The sequence below is a fragment of the Haliotis rufescens genome, unplaced genomic scaffold (assembly GCF_023055435.1).
Source record: "Haliotis rufescens isolate VD_foot unplaced genomic scaffold, xgHalRufe1.0.p SCAF_11, whole genome shotgun sequence".
Classification (NCBI taxonomy): domain Eukaryota; kingdom Metazoa; phylum Mollusca; class Gastropoda; order Lepetellida; family Haliotidae; genus Haliotis; species Haliotis rufescens.
Window position 1 is genome coordinate 19,548,055 of NW_025963791.1, and position 18,376 is coordinate 19,566,430.

Genomic DNA, 18,376 nt, shown 5'->3' on the forward strand with positions numbered 1-18,376 from the left:
AGACGGTTTATCACGCCTTATTGTGACATGTTTCGCTTTACAGGGTAACTTTTATATAGTCACTGAACACTCCAGTCGAAATGGCGCGCTGAATGACAAGCATGTTGAAAACATATGTGTATGCATTTAATCGTTACGGTTTTTGCTATTGCTCATCTCGCAATAGGTCGAGGGTCTCTCTCATGTACATGTACACTGATATTAAATATATTTTGTATATTTACATCCAAAGGCATTTTGCATGTACTGGTAATCAGGAAGAGATCAATATACACTTTCTTACACGCACGCACGCTCACACGCACACACACGCGCGCATACACACACCAAAACCAACACAATTCTAAACTGAAGCAGTTACCCTAAAAAAGCACTTAAACTAAAAATCTTCCACAAACCTAAAAATATAAACAGACCACACAAGACTAAACTCTCACCATTATAAAATTAAGAAACCCAAAGGGCAAATGCCATGAATTAACTTGTGGACTTATAGTCATGCGATACGGACAGGGTATTGTTCAAGGGAACACAACACTATCTATATGTATGTCTTTACAACCTTCTGGGTCAACGACCTAAATGTTTTGAACTGGAAATGCGTTACAACCAAAGCGTACAAATGCACTACGTGTTATTCCGAATTCCGCCGTGGGCCTATTGACCCATCTGCTTATCGTACGGGCTTTTAACATACATAAAGCATGCGTGACTTTCTTTGGGCTAAAATGTGTACTACTGGTATTATTGAATTGGACTGTCCGACTTTGATGTTTACTACTGGTATAATTGAATTGGACTGTCCCACTTTGATGTTTACTACTGGTATTATTGAATTGGACTGTCCCACTTTGATGTGTACTACTGGTATTATTGAATTTGACTGTCCCACTTTGATGTTTACTACTGGTATTATTGAATTGGACTGTCCCACTTTGATGTGTACTCCTGGTATTATTGAATTGGATTGTCCCACTTTGATGTGTACTACTGGTATTATTGAATTGGACTGTCCCACTTTGATGTTTACTACTGGTATTAGGCCTGTACCTTGTCCCACTTTGATCTGTACTGACAGTATTAGGCATGTAACGTGCCCCATTTTGGTCTGTACTGATAGTATTAGGCATATACCGTGCCCCACTATGATCTGTACTACCTGTACTAGGCATGTACCGTGCCCCACTTTGATCTCTACTGGTTTAAGGCATGTACCGTGCCCCACTTTGATCTGTACTACCGGTACTAGGCATGTACCGTGCCCCACTTTGATCTCTACTACCGGTATTAGGCATGTACCGTGCCCCACTTTGATCTCTACTACCGGTATTAGGAATTTACTGTCCCCCACTTTGATCTGTACTGGTAGTATAAGGCATTTACTGTGCCCCACTTTGATCTGTACTACCGGTATTAGGCATGTACCGTGCCCCACTTTGATCTGTACTGGTAGTATTAGGCATGTACCGTGCCCCACTTTGATCTGTACTACCGGTATTAGGCATGTACCGTGCCCCACTTTGATCTGTACTGGTAGTATTAGGCATGTACCGTGCCCCACTTTGATCTGTACTACCGGTATTAGGCATTTACTGTGCCCCACTTTGATCTCTACTGGTAGTATAAGGCATTTACTGTGCCCCACTTTGATCTCTACTGGTATAAGGCATGTACTGTGCCCCACTTTGATCTGTACTACCGGTACTAGACATGTACCGTGCCCCACTTTGATCTCTACTACCGGTATTAGGCATGTACAGTGCCCCACTTTGATCTGTACTACTGGTATTAGGCACGTAACGTCCTCACTTTGATCTGTACTACCGGTATTAGACATGTACCGTGCCCCACTTTGATCGATTCTACCGGTACTAGGCATGTACCGTGCCCCACTTTGATCTGTACTACCGGTACTAGGCACGTAACGTCCCAAATTTGATCTGTACTACCGGTACTAGGCCTGTACCGTGCCCCACTTTATTCTGTACTACCGGTACTAGGCATGTATCGTGCCCCACTTTGATCTGTACTACCGGTACTTAGCATGTACCGTGTCCCACTTTGATCTGTACTACCGGTACTAGGCCTGTACCGTGCCCCTCTTTATTCTGTACTACCGGTATTAGGCATGTACCTTGTCCCACTTTAATCTGTACTACCGGTACTTAGCATGTACCGTGTCCCACTTTGATCTGTACTACCGGTATTAGGCCTGTACCGTGCCCCACTTTGATCTGTACTACCGGTATTAGGCATGTACCGTGCCCCACTTTGATCTGTACTACCGGTACTAGGCCTGTACCGTGCCCCACTTTATTCTGTACTACCGGTATTAGGCATGTACCGTGCCCCACTTTGATCTGTACTACCGGTACTAAGCATGTACCTTGTCCCACTTTAATCTGTGCTACCGGTACTAGGCACGTAACGTCCCCACTTTGATCTGTACTACCGGTACTAGGCATGTACCGTGTCCCACTTTGATCTGTACTACCGGTACTAGGCCTGTACCGTGTCCCACTTTAATCTGTACTACCGGTATTAGGCATATACCGTGCCCCACTTTGATCTGTACTACCGGTACTAGGCATGTACCGTGCCCCATTTTGATCTGTACTACCGGTATTAGGCACTTACAGTGCCCCACTTTGATCTGTACTACCGGTACTAGGCATGTACTGTGCCCCACTTTGATCTGTACTACTTGTACTAGGCCTGTACCGTGCCCCACTTTGATCTGTACTACCGGTACTAGGCATGTACTGGGTCCCACTTTGATCGATTCTACCGGAATTAGGCATGTAACGTGTCCCACTTTGATCTGTACTTCCGGTACTAGACACGTACCGTGTCCCACTTTGATCTTTACTTCCGGTATTAGGCATGTACCGTGTCCCACTTTGATCTGTACTTCCGGTATTAGGCATGTACCGTGTCCCACTTTGATCTGTACTTCCGGTACTAGACACGTACCGTGTCCCACTTTGATCTGTACTACCGGTATTAGGCATGTACCGTGCCCCACTTTGATCTGTACTACCGGTATTAGGCATGTACCGTGTCCCATTTTGATCTTTACTACCGGTGTTAGGCATGTACCGTGCCCCACTTTGATCTGTACTTCCGGTATTAGGCATGTACCGTGCCCTACTTTGATCTGTACTACCGGTATTAGGCATGTACCGTGTCCCATTTTGATCTTTACTACCGGTGTTAGGCATGTACCGTGCCCCACTTTGATCTGTACTTCCGGTATTAGGCCTGCACCGTGCCCCACTTTGATCTGTACTACCGGTATTAGGCATGTACCGTGCCCCACTTTGATCTGTACTACCGGTACTAGGCCTGTACCGTGCCCCACTTTATTCTGTACTACCGGTATTAGGCATGTACCGTGCCCCACTTTGATCTGTACTACCGGTACTAAGCATGTACCTTGTCCCACTTTAATCTGTGCTACCGGTACTAGGCACGTAACGTCCCCACTTTGATCTGTACTACCGGTACTAGGCATGTACCGTGTCCCACTTTGATCTGTACTACCGGTATTAGGCACGTAACGTCCCCACTTTGATCTGTACTACCGGTACTAGGCCTGTACCGTGTCCCACTTTAATCTGTACTACCGGTATTAGGCATATACCGTGCCCCACTTTGATCTGTACTACCGGTACTAGGCATGTACCGTGCCCCATTTTGATCTGTACTACCGGTATTAGGCACTTACAGTGCCCCACTTTGATCTGTACTACCGGTACTAGGCATGTACTGTGCCCCACTTTGATCTGTACTACTTGTACTAGGCCTGTACCGTGCCCCACTTTGATCTGTACTACCGGTACTAGGCATGTACTGGGTCCCACTTTGATCGATTCTACCGGAATTAGGCATGTAACGTGTCCCACTTTGATCTGTACTTCCGGTACTAGACACGTACCGTGTCCCACTTTGATCTTTACTTCCGGTATTAGGCATGTACCGTGTCCCACTTTGATCTGTACTTCCGGTATTAGGCATGTACCGTGTCCCACTTTGATCTGTACTTCCGGTACTAGACACGTACCGTGTCCCACTTTGATCTGTACTACCGGTATTAGGCATGTACCGTGCCCCACTTTGATCTGTACTACCGGTATTAGGCATGTACCGTGTCCCATTTTGATCTTTACTACCGGTGTTAGGCATGTACCGTGCCCCACTTTGATCTGTACTTCCGGTATTAGGCATGTACCGTGCCCTACTTTGATCTGTACTACCGGTATTAGGCATGTACCGTGTCCCATTTTGATCTTTACTACCGGTGTTAGGCATGTAACGTGCTGTACTGAGTGTATTAGGGATATGCTTTTACTGATGTATTCAAAGAATGTAGTCATGCTATCAAACAACACATCTCCTTACCCCGGGTCGTCCTCGATATGAATATTTAATAAACGGTTGGTTTCTGTTTTTGATCAAATGGAATTCATGTGTACTTGTATTGACAATGGGCCTTTTCATGCTCCGCTTACGGTCACCTTGACAGATCGGCAGGCTTTTCAGCATATACACCCCCCGCCTCACCCCCCACCCCCAACCCCACCTCCCACCCACCCCGCCTCCCGCGCTCACATTTTTAACAGAAAACACACACTTGTGAGGCATTTCTGTTATGTTGTGCATTTCAGTTCTCATCAGATACCGTCTGACCTACTTCGTGAAGGTCGGGTAAGAGTTGAAATTCGAGAAGGGGCGGTTGGGTAGCGTAGTTGTTAAAGCGTTTGTTTGTCACGCCGAAGACCCGGGTTCGATTTCCAACATGGGTATAATGTGTGAAGCCCTTTTCTGGTGTCCCCCGCCGTGATATTGCTGGATTATTGCTAAAAGCGGCGTAAAACCATATTCGCTCACTGAAATCCGAGATAAAATAGTTATGAGTGTCTCGTCAAGACCTTTATCTGTTCTCCCGTGTGCTCCTGATAGCAAGGCCAACCATTGGCTGTGTGAGCTTCTATGCTTCATGCGTTCGCTCGTCACGCCGAAGACCCGGGTTCGAATCCCGACATGGGTACAATGTGTGAAAGCCCATTTCTGGTGACCCCGCCGTGATATTGCTGGAATATTGCTAAAAGCGGCGTAAAACCAAACTCACTCACTCACTCTATGCTTCATGGTCACATCCGCATCTGATCCGCATCAGGGACATTCTTCAGCTGTGGTTAAAAATAGAGGAATCTCATCCATGTCGTTGATAGTACGCTCACACCACCGGTCGATGACAGGTTCAAACCCATCACGACTTTGACGAGGAGTTTTGACACTTTTACTGGTGAATTACGACAGCAACAGTCACAAGAGATAGCTATTTCATCATATGATATGCTTTTTATTCTAAAAAAAGACCCGCACGTTGAAATTCCATCAACATGTACGATTAAACGGTACTCAGAAATGAAAACGTTACTGGGTATGCTTCAAGCTGGATTATCTTTAGAAAATTCCGGACCCGGGAAACTAAAATAAGAAAATCCCACTTGTATGAAATATGTATCTTGTAGGATGATAGCGGGGATTGAAAATCAACTCGGTTATAGAAAAAAATTCAGTCTCTACTCAGACCCGTTTCACAAAGCTACTAAAGTGCTACGAATGTCTGTGTTTGGCAGTACAGGAGTTGCGGCAGCCGTAGCGTGAAGTTCCCTTTGTGCAACCGGTCCGTGGTAAACAGCAACTTTTGCATGTGTTAAGATAATGACGAAAAAACGAATTTATCTTCAATGCATATGAAGTACTGTTTCTCGAACAGGTCTCATGTTCCGTCTGTATGTTAAGCTGAAAATCATGCAGATATATTGTGTATTATTTTGATTGGGTGACAAGAATTTGTATTTAGATCAATCAAATTTAACAGATTTTAACAGATTTGGCTTACTTCAGGAATCCAATTACCGATTTAATAATTATTTAATGTCAAAGCACTAGTTTAATGTAACTATGATTGTAAAGCGTGTAGTTGTGTTCTACAATAAATGTGCGAAGAAACCTTGGTAATGTGGATCCCGGAAGGTGCGTTGTTACAACCCTTAATGTAAATATTAATCTTTCTGAAAAAATATTTACATCAAAGGTTGTGGGTTTTTACTCTGAATGTAAAAAAAGAGTTAACCCGTAACCCTTCATGTATTTTCTATTACATTAAGAGTAATTTTTACATTGAGGGTTGTAACAGTGCGCGTAAATTGTTGCCGTGACAGTTATCAGTCCAGCTATTGCAGGGCATCTGTACATAACCGTTTCTCGAACATTGTGAAAGATCCGGGTTAGAATTCAGCCACCAACATCTGTCGTAACTGACGTCTAACGGGACCGGGACTGACTAGGTTGACGCATGTCATCGTATCCCAATTGCGTAGATCGATGCTCATGATGTCAATCACTGGATTGTCTGGTACATGTATCGTGTTTCTAAATGTACCAACCTAATGGTACGGTCTTTATGTTTCAATCGAACAGCACACATTATGCTACGATTGTCATGTTTGATACGAACGTATTACTGTACGCTACGAGTAGCACGAAATATACGTATAGACCAGACAAGACGTACACATGAAGACATTTTGTTCACCATAGACAAGACAATATGTTCACTTTAGAGGCCACTCGCCCAACATACTTGCATGTGCGTACATTTCTAAGCGCTACAATTTATAGATACTAGGAGAAAGTACTTAAGGAGGTAATTAGTAATGAGGTCGATAAATACATTTTATATACATATGCATGTAGAGAACTGTAGGTCACGCGCTTGTTTGATGTTTTATTTTCAAAATCGTTGTAAATTCGTTATCAGTCACATTGTTAGAAGTGTGTGATGTCGCCACAAACATGAGTATTCACCTCCGCCGCCGCCCACGTCAGCACTGCAGTGTCGTCACCGAGGACTGCCCACGTTGCGTGTCGAGACAGCCTATACTCGTAAGTTAAAAGCTTGTTGATTCGGAGAAGAAAGGACGCTACGCTGACAGAAGATGAAAGCAATTAGTAATGAATTGTATCCATACTCCCCGCCTGTGCCACTCTTGGAAGCTATGTATCAGTGGCAAGTATTTTTAAGTCGGAGTAATGACTCATTCACTGTACACGCACCTAACAAAATTACCATCGTATACTGATTTTTCCCCACAGTCGGCAGTGTGGAGACATCAGTCTGCTTGATCTCATATGTTATGAAGGAGGTCATCAATGCCGTTCTCCAGGGTGCTCGAGAGATTGACGCAGAGTTGTCGCAGCGAAATTTGATATTTTAATTTAACTTTAGCTACTTTTATATGGTAGTCAAGCAAATATCTCGGTTTTATAGAAATTATATTTTAACTAACGCTGATGTTAAACATGATGACGTGTTACCCTATTTCATACTTGAAGCCGATAATAAGCAGCACAGTTAAACCTCAATTCATATAATTAAAACTGAAGTCTGTCATACAGTCATTGAAGCAGTGTCATTGAAGATGGAGACTAGCATACAGTCTGTTCCGTGATCTGGCAGTGTCATTAAAGGGCGAAACTAGCATACAGTGTGTTCTATGATCTGGCAGTGTCATTGAAGGGCGAGACTAGCATACAGTGTGTTCTATGATCTGGCAGTGTCAATGAATGGCGAGACTAGCATACAGTCTGTTCTATGATCTGGCAGTGTCATTGAAGGGTTATATTATCATACAGTCTGTTCTATGATCTAGCAGTGTCATTGAAGGGCGAGACTAGCATACAGTCTGTTCTATGATCTGGCAGTGTCATTGAAGGGTTATATTATCATACAGTCTGTTCTATGATCTGGCAGTGTCATTGAAGGGCGAGACTAGCATACAGTCTGTTCTATGATCTGGCAGTGTCATTGAAGGGCGAGACTAGCATACAGTCTGTTCTATGATCTGGCAGTGTCATTGAAGGGTTATATTATCATACAGTCTGTTCTATGATCTAGCAGTGTCATTGAAGGGCGATACTAGCATACAGTCTGTTCTATGATCTGGCAGTATCATTGAAGGGTTATATTATCATACAGTCTGTTCTATGATCTAGCAGTGTCATTGAAGGGCGAGACTAGCATACAGTCTGTTCTATGATCTGGCAGTGTCATTGAAGGGTAATACTATCATACAGCCTTTCCCATGATCTAGCAGTGTCATTGAAGGGTTATACTATCATACAGTCTGTCCCATGACCTAGCAGTGTCATTGAAGGGTGAGACTATCACACAGCCTGTCCCATGACCTAGCAGAGTCATTGAAGGGCGAGACTAGCATACAGTCTGTTCTATGATCCGGCAGTGTCATTGAAGGGCGAGACTAGCATACAGTCTGTTCTATGATCTAGCAGTGTCATTAAAGGGCGAAACTAGCATACAGTCTGTTCCATGATCTAGCAGTGTCATTGAAGGGCGAGACTAGCATACAGTCTGTTCTATGATCTGGCAGTGTCATTGAAGGGCGAGACTAGCATACAGTCTGTTCTATGATCTGGCAGTGTCATTGAAGGGCGAGACTAGCATACAGTCTGTTCTATGATCTGGCAGTGTCATTGAAGGGTGAGACTTGCATACAGTCTGTTCTATGATCTAGCAGTGTCATTGAAGGGTTATACTATCATACAGCCTGTCCCATGACCTAGCAGTGTCATTGAAGGGTGAGACTTTCGTACAGCCTGTCCCATGACCTAGCAGTGTCATTGAAGGGTGAGACTATCACACAGCCTGTTCCACGATCTAGTAGTGTCAATGAAGGGTGATACTATCATACAGCCTGTTCCATTATCTGGCAGTGTCATTGAAGGGTGAAGCTATCGTACAGTCTGTTCCATGATCTGGCACTGTTAGTGAAGGCAGGTACACAGTCTTTTCTATGATGAAGCTGTTTAGAGAATTGTGTCTTATGAATTCGATGTCCGAGCATGTGCTCAATTATTTCCCTTAGCTGCGAATGCCAAATGTGTCACTCATTCATCGTTTCTCAGCGCTATACCCATGCCCTACAGTTGTGCAAAAGTGGCCAACGCATACGAGCTTCCCGAAATTGGTCTTACTTGATATATTCAGAACACTGACCACCTGGACTTGACTGAACCACTGTAACGAGCGTGGGTAAAACCCAGATAATTAACTTCGAGAAATCGTTGATCGGGATTTAGTGAATTGAATATTGATGAAATCTCGGACGTGGAGGACGGGAAACGTTAAGCCTGTGTCAGAAAGGCCGGAACAAAGGGCAGTGGGGGGCAGTTGGAGAAATCTATGCTCTGTGCTAACACGATCCAGTACCAATGGCCGCACCACAGTTGCGTGTGAGCCCGTCAACGAAAATACTTATTTCCGAATGTTTACCAACTTGTGAACTTACAGAACTCCGCCTGCAACAACACCGACTTGCCACGTGGACGGCGATGACAGACGTCTTCTCGGGAACTATCGCTCGCGAAGACCCCTTTTCTTCTCTGCAATAACTTCCAAATAACTGTGTCCTAGGATTCTTGAATTACACAATCCTAATGCATAGATGAGTGATTAGATTGACAATTCGTAAAATCAATCCATTCCGATGTACAGTGACACGAAGAGAACCAATTAGTCATCTCATCCGATTCGTCACGACTATCTGGTATATCTTTGGAGGGCCCAGATTCATGAAGAATTATTTTGCAACCACTTTTATACCTCTGATCGATCACAGTAATACGTGTGATTGTTTTGCTGTCACTGGTATACTGTCACTGGTCTAATCGATAGCTGCCACAAATAAGTTTGCCTTTACTGGCACAGATATACTTTCGATCGATCTCTGCAACACATATGTTTGTCTTATTGGAAGATATATATTCTGATCGATCACAGTCACAAATATGTTTGTCTTTACTGGCACATATATTTTTTCTGATCGATCACAGCCACATATATGTTTGTCTTTACTGGCACATATATTTTTCTGATCGATCTCTGCCACAAATATGTTTGTCTTTACTGGCACATATATACTTTCGATCGATCACAGTCACAAATATGTTTGTCTTTACTGGCACATATATTTTTCTGATCGATCTCTGCCACAAATATGTTTGTCTTTACTGGCACATATATATTTTGATCGATCACAGTCACAAATATGTTTGTCTTTACTGGCACATATATTTTTCTGATCGATCACAGCTACATATATGTTTGTCTTTACTGTCCCATATATATTTCTGATCGATCACAGCTACATATATGTTTGTCTTTACTGGCCCAAATATATTTCTGATCGATCACAGCTACATATATGTTTGTCTTTACTGGCACATATATATTTCTGATCGATCACAGCTACATATATGTTTGTCTTTACTGGCCCATATATATTTCTGATCGATCACAGCTACATATATGTTTGTCTTTACTGGCACATATATTTTTCTGATCGATCACAGTCACAAATATGTTTGTCTTTACTGGCACATATATATTTCTGATCGATCACAGCTACATATATGTTTGTCTTTACTGTCCCATATATATTTCTGATCGATCACAGCTACATATATGTTTGTCTTTACTGGCCCAAATATATTTCTGATCGATCACAGCTACATATATGTTTGTCTTTACTGGCCCATATATATTTCTGATCGATCACAGCTACATATATGTTTGTCTTTACTGGCCCATATATATTTCTGATCGATCACAGCTACATATATGTTTGTCTTTACTGGCACATATATTTTTCTGATCGATCACAGCTACATATATGTTTGTCTTTACTGGCCCATATATATTTCTGATCGATCACAGCTACATATATGTTTGTCTTTACTGACACATGTATACGTCTGGTCGATCACAACAAAAATTCTTGTACAGGCAATGCTATATTTCTGATCGATCACTGCAACATAGAATACTGTTTTGCTGTAACTTATGTACTATAGATAGATCACAGCAAGAAACAACTTTTTGTTGTTGTCACTCATGTACCATTGATCGATCACTGCAACATAGAAAAATGTTTAACTGTCATTGATGTACCGCTGATCCATCACCGCAACATAGAAACATATTTACTGTCACCCACATACCATTGATCGATCACTGTAACATAGAAAAATGTTTTACTGTCACCCACATACCATTGATCGACCACTGCAACATAGAAAAAGGTTAAACTGTCACCCACATACCATTGAACGATCACTGCAACATAGAAAAATGTTTTACTGTCACCCACATACCATCGATCACTGCAACATAGAAAAATGATTTACTGTAACCTACATCCCATTGATCGATCACTGCTACATAGAAAATGTTTTACTGTCAACTACATACCACTGATCGATCACTGCAACATAAAAATTGTTTTACTGTCACCCACATGCCATTGATCGATCACTGCACCATAGAAAATGTTTTACTGTCACCCACATACCATTGATCGACAACTGCAACATAGAAAACTGTTTTACTGTCACCTACATACCATTGATCGATCACTGCAATATAGAAAAATATTTACTGTCACCCACATACAATTGATCGATCACTGCAACATAGAAACATGTTTAACTGTCACCAACATACCATTGATCGACAACTGCAACATAGAAAACTGTTTTACTGTCACCTACATACCATTGATCGATCACTGCAACATAGAAAAATGTTTAACTGTCACCCACATACCATTGATCGACAACTGCAACATAGAAAAAAGTTTAACTGTCACCTACATACCATTGATCGACAACTGCAATATAGAAAAATATTTACTGTCACCCACATACAATTGATCGATCACTGCAACATAGAAACATGTTTAACTGTCACCAACATACCATTGATCGACAACTGCAACATAGAAAACTGTTTTACTGTCACCTACATACCATTGATCGATCACTGCAACATAGAAAAATGTTTAACTGTCACCCACATACCATTGATCGACAACTGCAACATAGAAAAATGTTTTACTGTCACCCACATACCATTGATCGACAACTGCAACATAGAAAAATGTTTTACTGTCCCCAACATACCATTGATCGATCACTGCAACATAGAAAATGTTTTACTGTCACCCACATACCATTGATCGATCACTGCAATATAGAATATTTTTTTACTGTCACCTACATACCATTGATCGATCACTGCAATATAGAAAATGTTTTACTGTCACCCACACACCATTGATCGATCACTGCAACATAGAAAATGTTTAACTGTCACCTACATACCATTGATCGATCACTGCAACATAGAATTTTGTTTAACTGTCACCTACATACCATTGATCGATCACTGCACCATAGCAAATGTTTTACTGTCACCTACATACCATTGATCGATCACTGCAACATAGAAAAATGTTTTACTGTCATCTACATACCAATGATCGATCACTGCAACATATCAAATGTTCTACTGTCACCTACATACCATTGATCGATCACTGCTACATAGAAAATGTTTTACTGTCACCTACATACCATTGATCGATCACTGCAACATAGAAAAATGTTTTTCTGTCATCTACATACCAATGATCGATCACTGCAATATAGAATATTTTTTTTACTGTCACCTACATACCATTGATCGATCACTGCAATATAGAAAATGTTTTACTGTCACCCACACACCATTGATCGATCACTGCAACATAGAAAATGTTTTACTGTCACCTACATACCATTGATCGATCACTGCAACATAGAATTTTTTTTAACTGTCACCTACATACCATTGATCGATCACTGCAACATAGAAAAATGTTTTACTGTCATCTACATACCAATGATCGATCACTGCAACATAGCAAATGTTTTACTGTCACCCACGTACCATTGATCGATCACTGCAATATAGAATTTTTTTGTTACTGTCACCTACATACCATTGATTGATCACTGCAATATAGAAAATGTTTTACTGTCACCTACATACCATTGATCGATCACTGCACCATAGCAAATGTTTTACTGTCACCTACATACCATTGATCGATCACTGCAACATAGAAAAATGTTCTACTGTCACCTACATACCATTGATCGATCACTTCTACATAGAAAATGTTTTTCTGTCACCTACATACCATTGATCGATCACTGCAACATAGAAAAATGTTTTACTGTCATCTACATACCAATGATCGATCACTGCTACATAGAAAATGTTTTACTGTCACCTACATACCATTGATCGACCACTGCAACATAGAAAAAGGTTTAACTGTCACCCACATACCATTGATCGATCACTGCAACATAGAAAATGGTTTACTGTCACCCACATGCCATTGATCGTTCACTGCACCATAGAAAATGTTTTACTGTCACCCACATACCATTGATCGATCACTGCTACATAGAAAATTGTTTTACTGTCACCCACATACCATTGAAGGATTACTGCAACATAGAAAACTGTTTTACTGTCACCCACGTACCATTGATCGATCACTGCTACATAGAACATTGCTTCGCTGTCACTCAAGTACCATTACTACACATATGGTTTAATGGCCTCCGATATCTTACAGGAATGTCTATTCTGACCATAAAGTCATTGGCAATGGGAAAAGCGTCTGGCGCTTCCTATATAAAGGCTGGCTGAAATGCTCTGAGATGTTTCTATAGTACACCTTAATCAATTTGCATGTATTACGTACACTACCTTCCATGCTTACAAGCCGCATTTAAACCAAATACACAGTCAGGCATCACAGTGGTATGCTCTTCTGTTGAAAATGGACAAAACTGGACGTCAAGTAGCACGCTGGGTTCTAAGTCTTCTGACTCCTGAACAGATACGCTCCATGTTCGTTATCTCTGGTGAGAATTTAAGCCATAATGAAGAAGATTTTGTTGAGCGATTTGTAACCATGGATGGGTCTTGGGTTCACAACAATCAGCCAGAGACTGAACAACAGTCAAATCAGTGGAACCACAGAACGTCCGTTCCATCAGCAGTTAAGGTGATGGCTTCGGCTTTCTGGGATTCCAAAGGGGTCCTTCTGGTGGACTTCCTCCCGAAAGGTCAGATCATTAATTGCCTATATTATGCTCATCTGCTTAGGTAACTCAGTAATAATACCAAGAATATCAAGGATAACGTGGAAGTTTTGCTAAAGGCGTGTTGTTCCGCAAGGACAATGCACGAGTCAGTTGCCATGGCTGCAGTGCATGACTGTGGTTTTGGACTCATTGAACATCCTCCGTATTCACCAGATTTAGCACCGTCAGATTTCCACCTTTTCCCAAACACACAAAAGGAAGAACGGTTCTGGCAACCATTATGCACATGTTAATGACGTCACGTACTGTGTAGGAGGTTTTACACCACCAGGAGGAAGTCTTCTATACCAGTGGAAGGCAAGCACTACAGTATCGTTGGCAAAGGTGTGTTGAGCCCGGATATGAATACATGTATGTTGAAAAATAACAAGCAGCCGACACCCTCCACGCAGTCCGTCACAGTCTTAGTACGCTTTAACCACCTCTCGTAGCAGAGTGATATTACGCCGCGATCAGACATGTCTGAGCTCTTGACACACGGACTGTAAATGAAGGCACACGGTTATATTATAAAAGTAGCAGCATTGAGATCATGAAACGGCAACCTGGCCACAGTGCCTTATACATTGTTACCTAAAATGAGTGAGTGAGTTTGGTTTAATGCCACTTTTAACACGATTCCAGTTATATCGCGGCGTGTCAGTTTAATGTGATAGGAAAGCCCGAAGTGATGCAGGTCTCAGACGTTTACCACTTCGGTGAAACCCACGAGCACGGGTATGTGCTGACAATTCTAGAAACATAATCGGGGCGCACAGGGATTCGAACACACAATCATTAGTTCCTGGCGTGCCCAGGGGACTCAACTCTGCACAGCAAATCGCGGCACCTAAGACGACTGGGCCACCCATGCCCCCTGTTACCTAAAATGTGACATCAGTGATTGTGGGTAGGTAAAGACAGCCCAAGTGCGTGGACTGATAGAGGGTAAGCAAAAACATATTTCAATACATGACCAAAGATCGGAGGATCAGAATGCTCACCTGAATCAGGTGTGATACAGGTGAGATGAGGTTTAACGTCGCGTCCAAGATTATTGCACTTTGTGTGGCTGCTTGTACTAGTCCGGACCGATGCCGATTTATAGTGCTAGCTCACTGATATACCATGCCGCAGTTTAACATGAATACCCCACTCAGACACAGTATACTGACTCCGAGCCGACCAGTCCTTGTTTTAGCCCCTTAATGCCGAGCGCCAGACAGGGTAACAACAAGTACCATCTTTTAACGTCTCTTGGTATGACGCGGTCGGGGATCGAACCCCGGTCCTTCCGCTCTCCGGGCGGACGCTCTACCACTAGACCGGTGTTGCAGACCATGTCTATCCCAGTTAAACGGGTATTCAACACAAACAAACAGGTGACACAATTGCCAGGATCGGTGTTCCTTCAAGTGTGAAACAACGGCGTGACCTAGGCGTCAGTCATGTTTTGTATTGGTCACAAGAAGACGCATCTCCCCCACACCTAACGAGCTGGCAATATGGCTGAAGACACTTCATTCTCACTGTCCCCGGTAAGTTCCTGCGTGGATCTCTGTAATACTGTGTTGTGCACTAGACGGTTTATCACGCCTTATTGTGACATGTTTCGCTTTACAGGGTAACTTTTATATAGTCACTGAACACTCCAGTCGAAATGGCGCGCTGAATGACAAGCATGTTGAAAACATGTGTGTATGCATTTAATCGTTACGGGTTTTGCTATTGCTCATCTCGCAGGCAGGTCGATGTACACTGATATTAAATATATTTTGTATATTTACATCCAAAGGCATTTTGCATGTACTGGTAATCAGGAAGAGATCAATATACACTTTCTTACACGCACGCACGCTCACACGCACACACGCGCGCATACACACACCAAAACCAACACAATTCTAAACTGAAGCAGTTACCCTAAAAAAGCACTTAAACTAAAAATCTTCCACAAACCTAAAAATATAAACAGACCACACAAGACTAAACTCTCACCATTATAAAATTAAGAAACCCAAAGGGCAAATGCCATAAATTAACTTGTGGACTTATAGTCATGCGATACGGACAGGGTATTGTTCAAGGGAACACAACACTATCTATATGTATGTCTTTACAACCTTCTGGGTCAACGACCTAAATGTTTTGAACTGGAAATGCGTTACAACCAAAGCGTACAAATGCACTACGTGTTATTCCGAATTCCGCCGTGGGCCTATTGACCCATCTGCTTATCGTACGGGCTTTTAACATACATATAGCATGCGTGACTTTCTTTGGGCTAAAATGTGTACTACTGGTATTATTGAATTGGACTGTCCCACTTTGATGTTTACTACTGGTATAATTGAATTGGACTGTCCCACTTTGATGTTTACTACTGGTATTATTGAATTGGACTGTCCCACTTTGATGTGTACTACTGGTATTATTGAATTTGACTGTCCCACTTTGATGTTTACTACTGGTATTATTGAATTGGACTGTCCCACTTTGATGTGTACTCCTGGTATTATTGAATTGGATTGTCCCACTTTGATGTGTACTACTGGTATTATTGAATTGGACTGTCCCACTTTGATGTTTACTACTGGTATAAGGCCTGTACCTTGTCCCACTTTGATCTGTACTGACAGTATTAGGCATGTAACGTGCCCCATTTTGGTCTGTACTGATAGTATGAGGCATGTAACGTGCCCCACTATGATCTGTACTACCTGTACTAGGCATGTACCGTGCCCCACTTTGATCTCTACTGGTATAAGGCATGTACCGTGCCCCACTTTGATCTGTACTACCGGTACTAGGCATGTACCGTGCCCCACTTTGATCTCTACTACCGGTATTAGGCATGTACCGTGCCCCACTTTGATCTCTACTACTGGTATTAGGCATTTACCGTGCCCCACTTTGATCTGTACTGGTAGTATTAGGCATTTACTGTGCCCCACTTTGATCTCTACTACCGGTATTAGGCATGTACCGTGCCCCACTTTGATCTGTACTACCGGTATTAGGCATTTACTGTGCCCACTTTGATCTGTACTACCGGTACTAGGCATGTACTGTGTCCAACTTTGATCTGTACTACCGGTACTAGGCATGTACAGTGCCCCACTTTGATCTGTACTACCGGTATTAGGCATGTACCGTGCCCCACTTTGATCTGTACTGGTAGTATTAGGCATTTACTGTGCCCCACTTTGATCTGTACTACCGGTATTAGGCATGTACCGTGCCCAACTTTGATCTGTACTGGTAGTATTAGGCATGTACCGTGCCCCACTTTGATCTGTACTACTGGTATAAGGCATTTACTGTGCCCCACTTTGATCTGTACTGGTAGTATAAGGCATTTACTGTGCCCCACTTTGATCTCTACTGGTATAAGGCATGTACCGTGCCCCACTTTGATCTGTACTACCGGTACTAGACATGTACCGTGCCCCACTTTGATCTCTACTACCGGTATTAGGCATGTACAGTGCCCCACTTTGATCTGTACTACTGGTATTAGGCACGTAACGTCCTCACTTTGATCTGTACTACCGGTATTAGGCATGTACCGTGCCCCACTTTGATCGATTCTACCGGTACTAGGCATATACCCTGCCCCACTTTGATCTGTACTACGTGTATTAGGCATGTACCGGGTCCCATTTTGATCTGTACTACCGGTACTAGGCACGTAACGTCCCCACTTTGATCTGTACTACCGGTACTAGGCATGTTCCGTGCCCCACTTTGATCTGTACTACCGGTACTAGGCATGTACCGTGCCCCACTTTGATCTGTACTACCGGTACTAGGCACGTAACGTCCCCACTTTGATCTGTACTACCGGTACTAGGCATGTACCGTGCCCCACTTTGATCTGTACTACCGGTACTAGGCATGTACTGTGCCCCACTTTGATCTGTACTACCGGTACTAGGCATGTACCTTGTCCCACTTTAATCTGTACTACCGGTACTAGGCCTGTACCGTGCCCCACTTTAATCTGTACTACCGGTACTAGGCACGTTACGTCCCCACTTTGATCTGTACTACCGGTACTAGGCCTGTACCGTGCCCCACTTTAATCTGTACTACCGGTACTAGGCACGTAACGTCCCCACTTTGATCTGTACTACCGGTACTAGGCATGTACTGGGTCCCACTTTGATCGATTCTACCGGAATAAGGCATGTAACGTGTCCCACTTTGATCTGTACTTCCGTAACTAGACACGTACCGTGTCCCACTTTGATCTTTACTTCCGGTATTAGGCATGTACCGTGCCCCACTTTGATCTGTACTA

The 18,376-nt window shown here is 42.8% G+C and overlaps 1 protein-coding gene across 2 annotated transcripts in view; it reads left to right on the forward strand.

Moving 5' to 3' along the window:
* LOC124137253 (atrial natriuretic peptide-converting enzyme-like) overlaps window positions 1-18,376 on the forward strand; it is a 205,531-nt gene that overhangs the window by 17,267 nt on the left and 169,888 nt on the right. The window contains exon 1 of one of the 2 annotated variants that reach the window (XM_048392391.1): window positions 15,416-15,611. The exons of the other annotated variant lie outside the window; for it this stretch is intronic. Coding sequence (XP_048248348.1) covers window positions 15,579-15,611 — 33 coding nt within the window. The 5' untranslated portion in view covers window positions 15,416-15,578. Of the gene's footprint in view, window positions 1-15,415; window positions 15,612-18,376 lie in introns of those variants that run through there. 2 annotated transcript variants of the gene reach the window in all.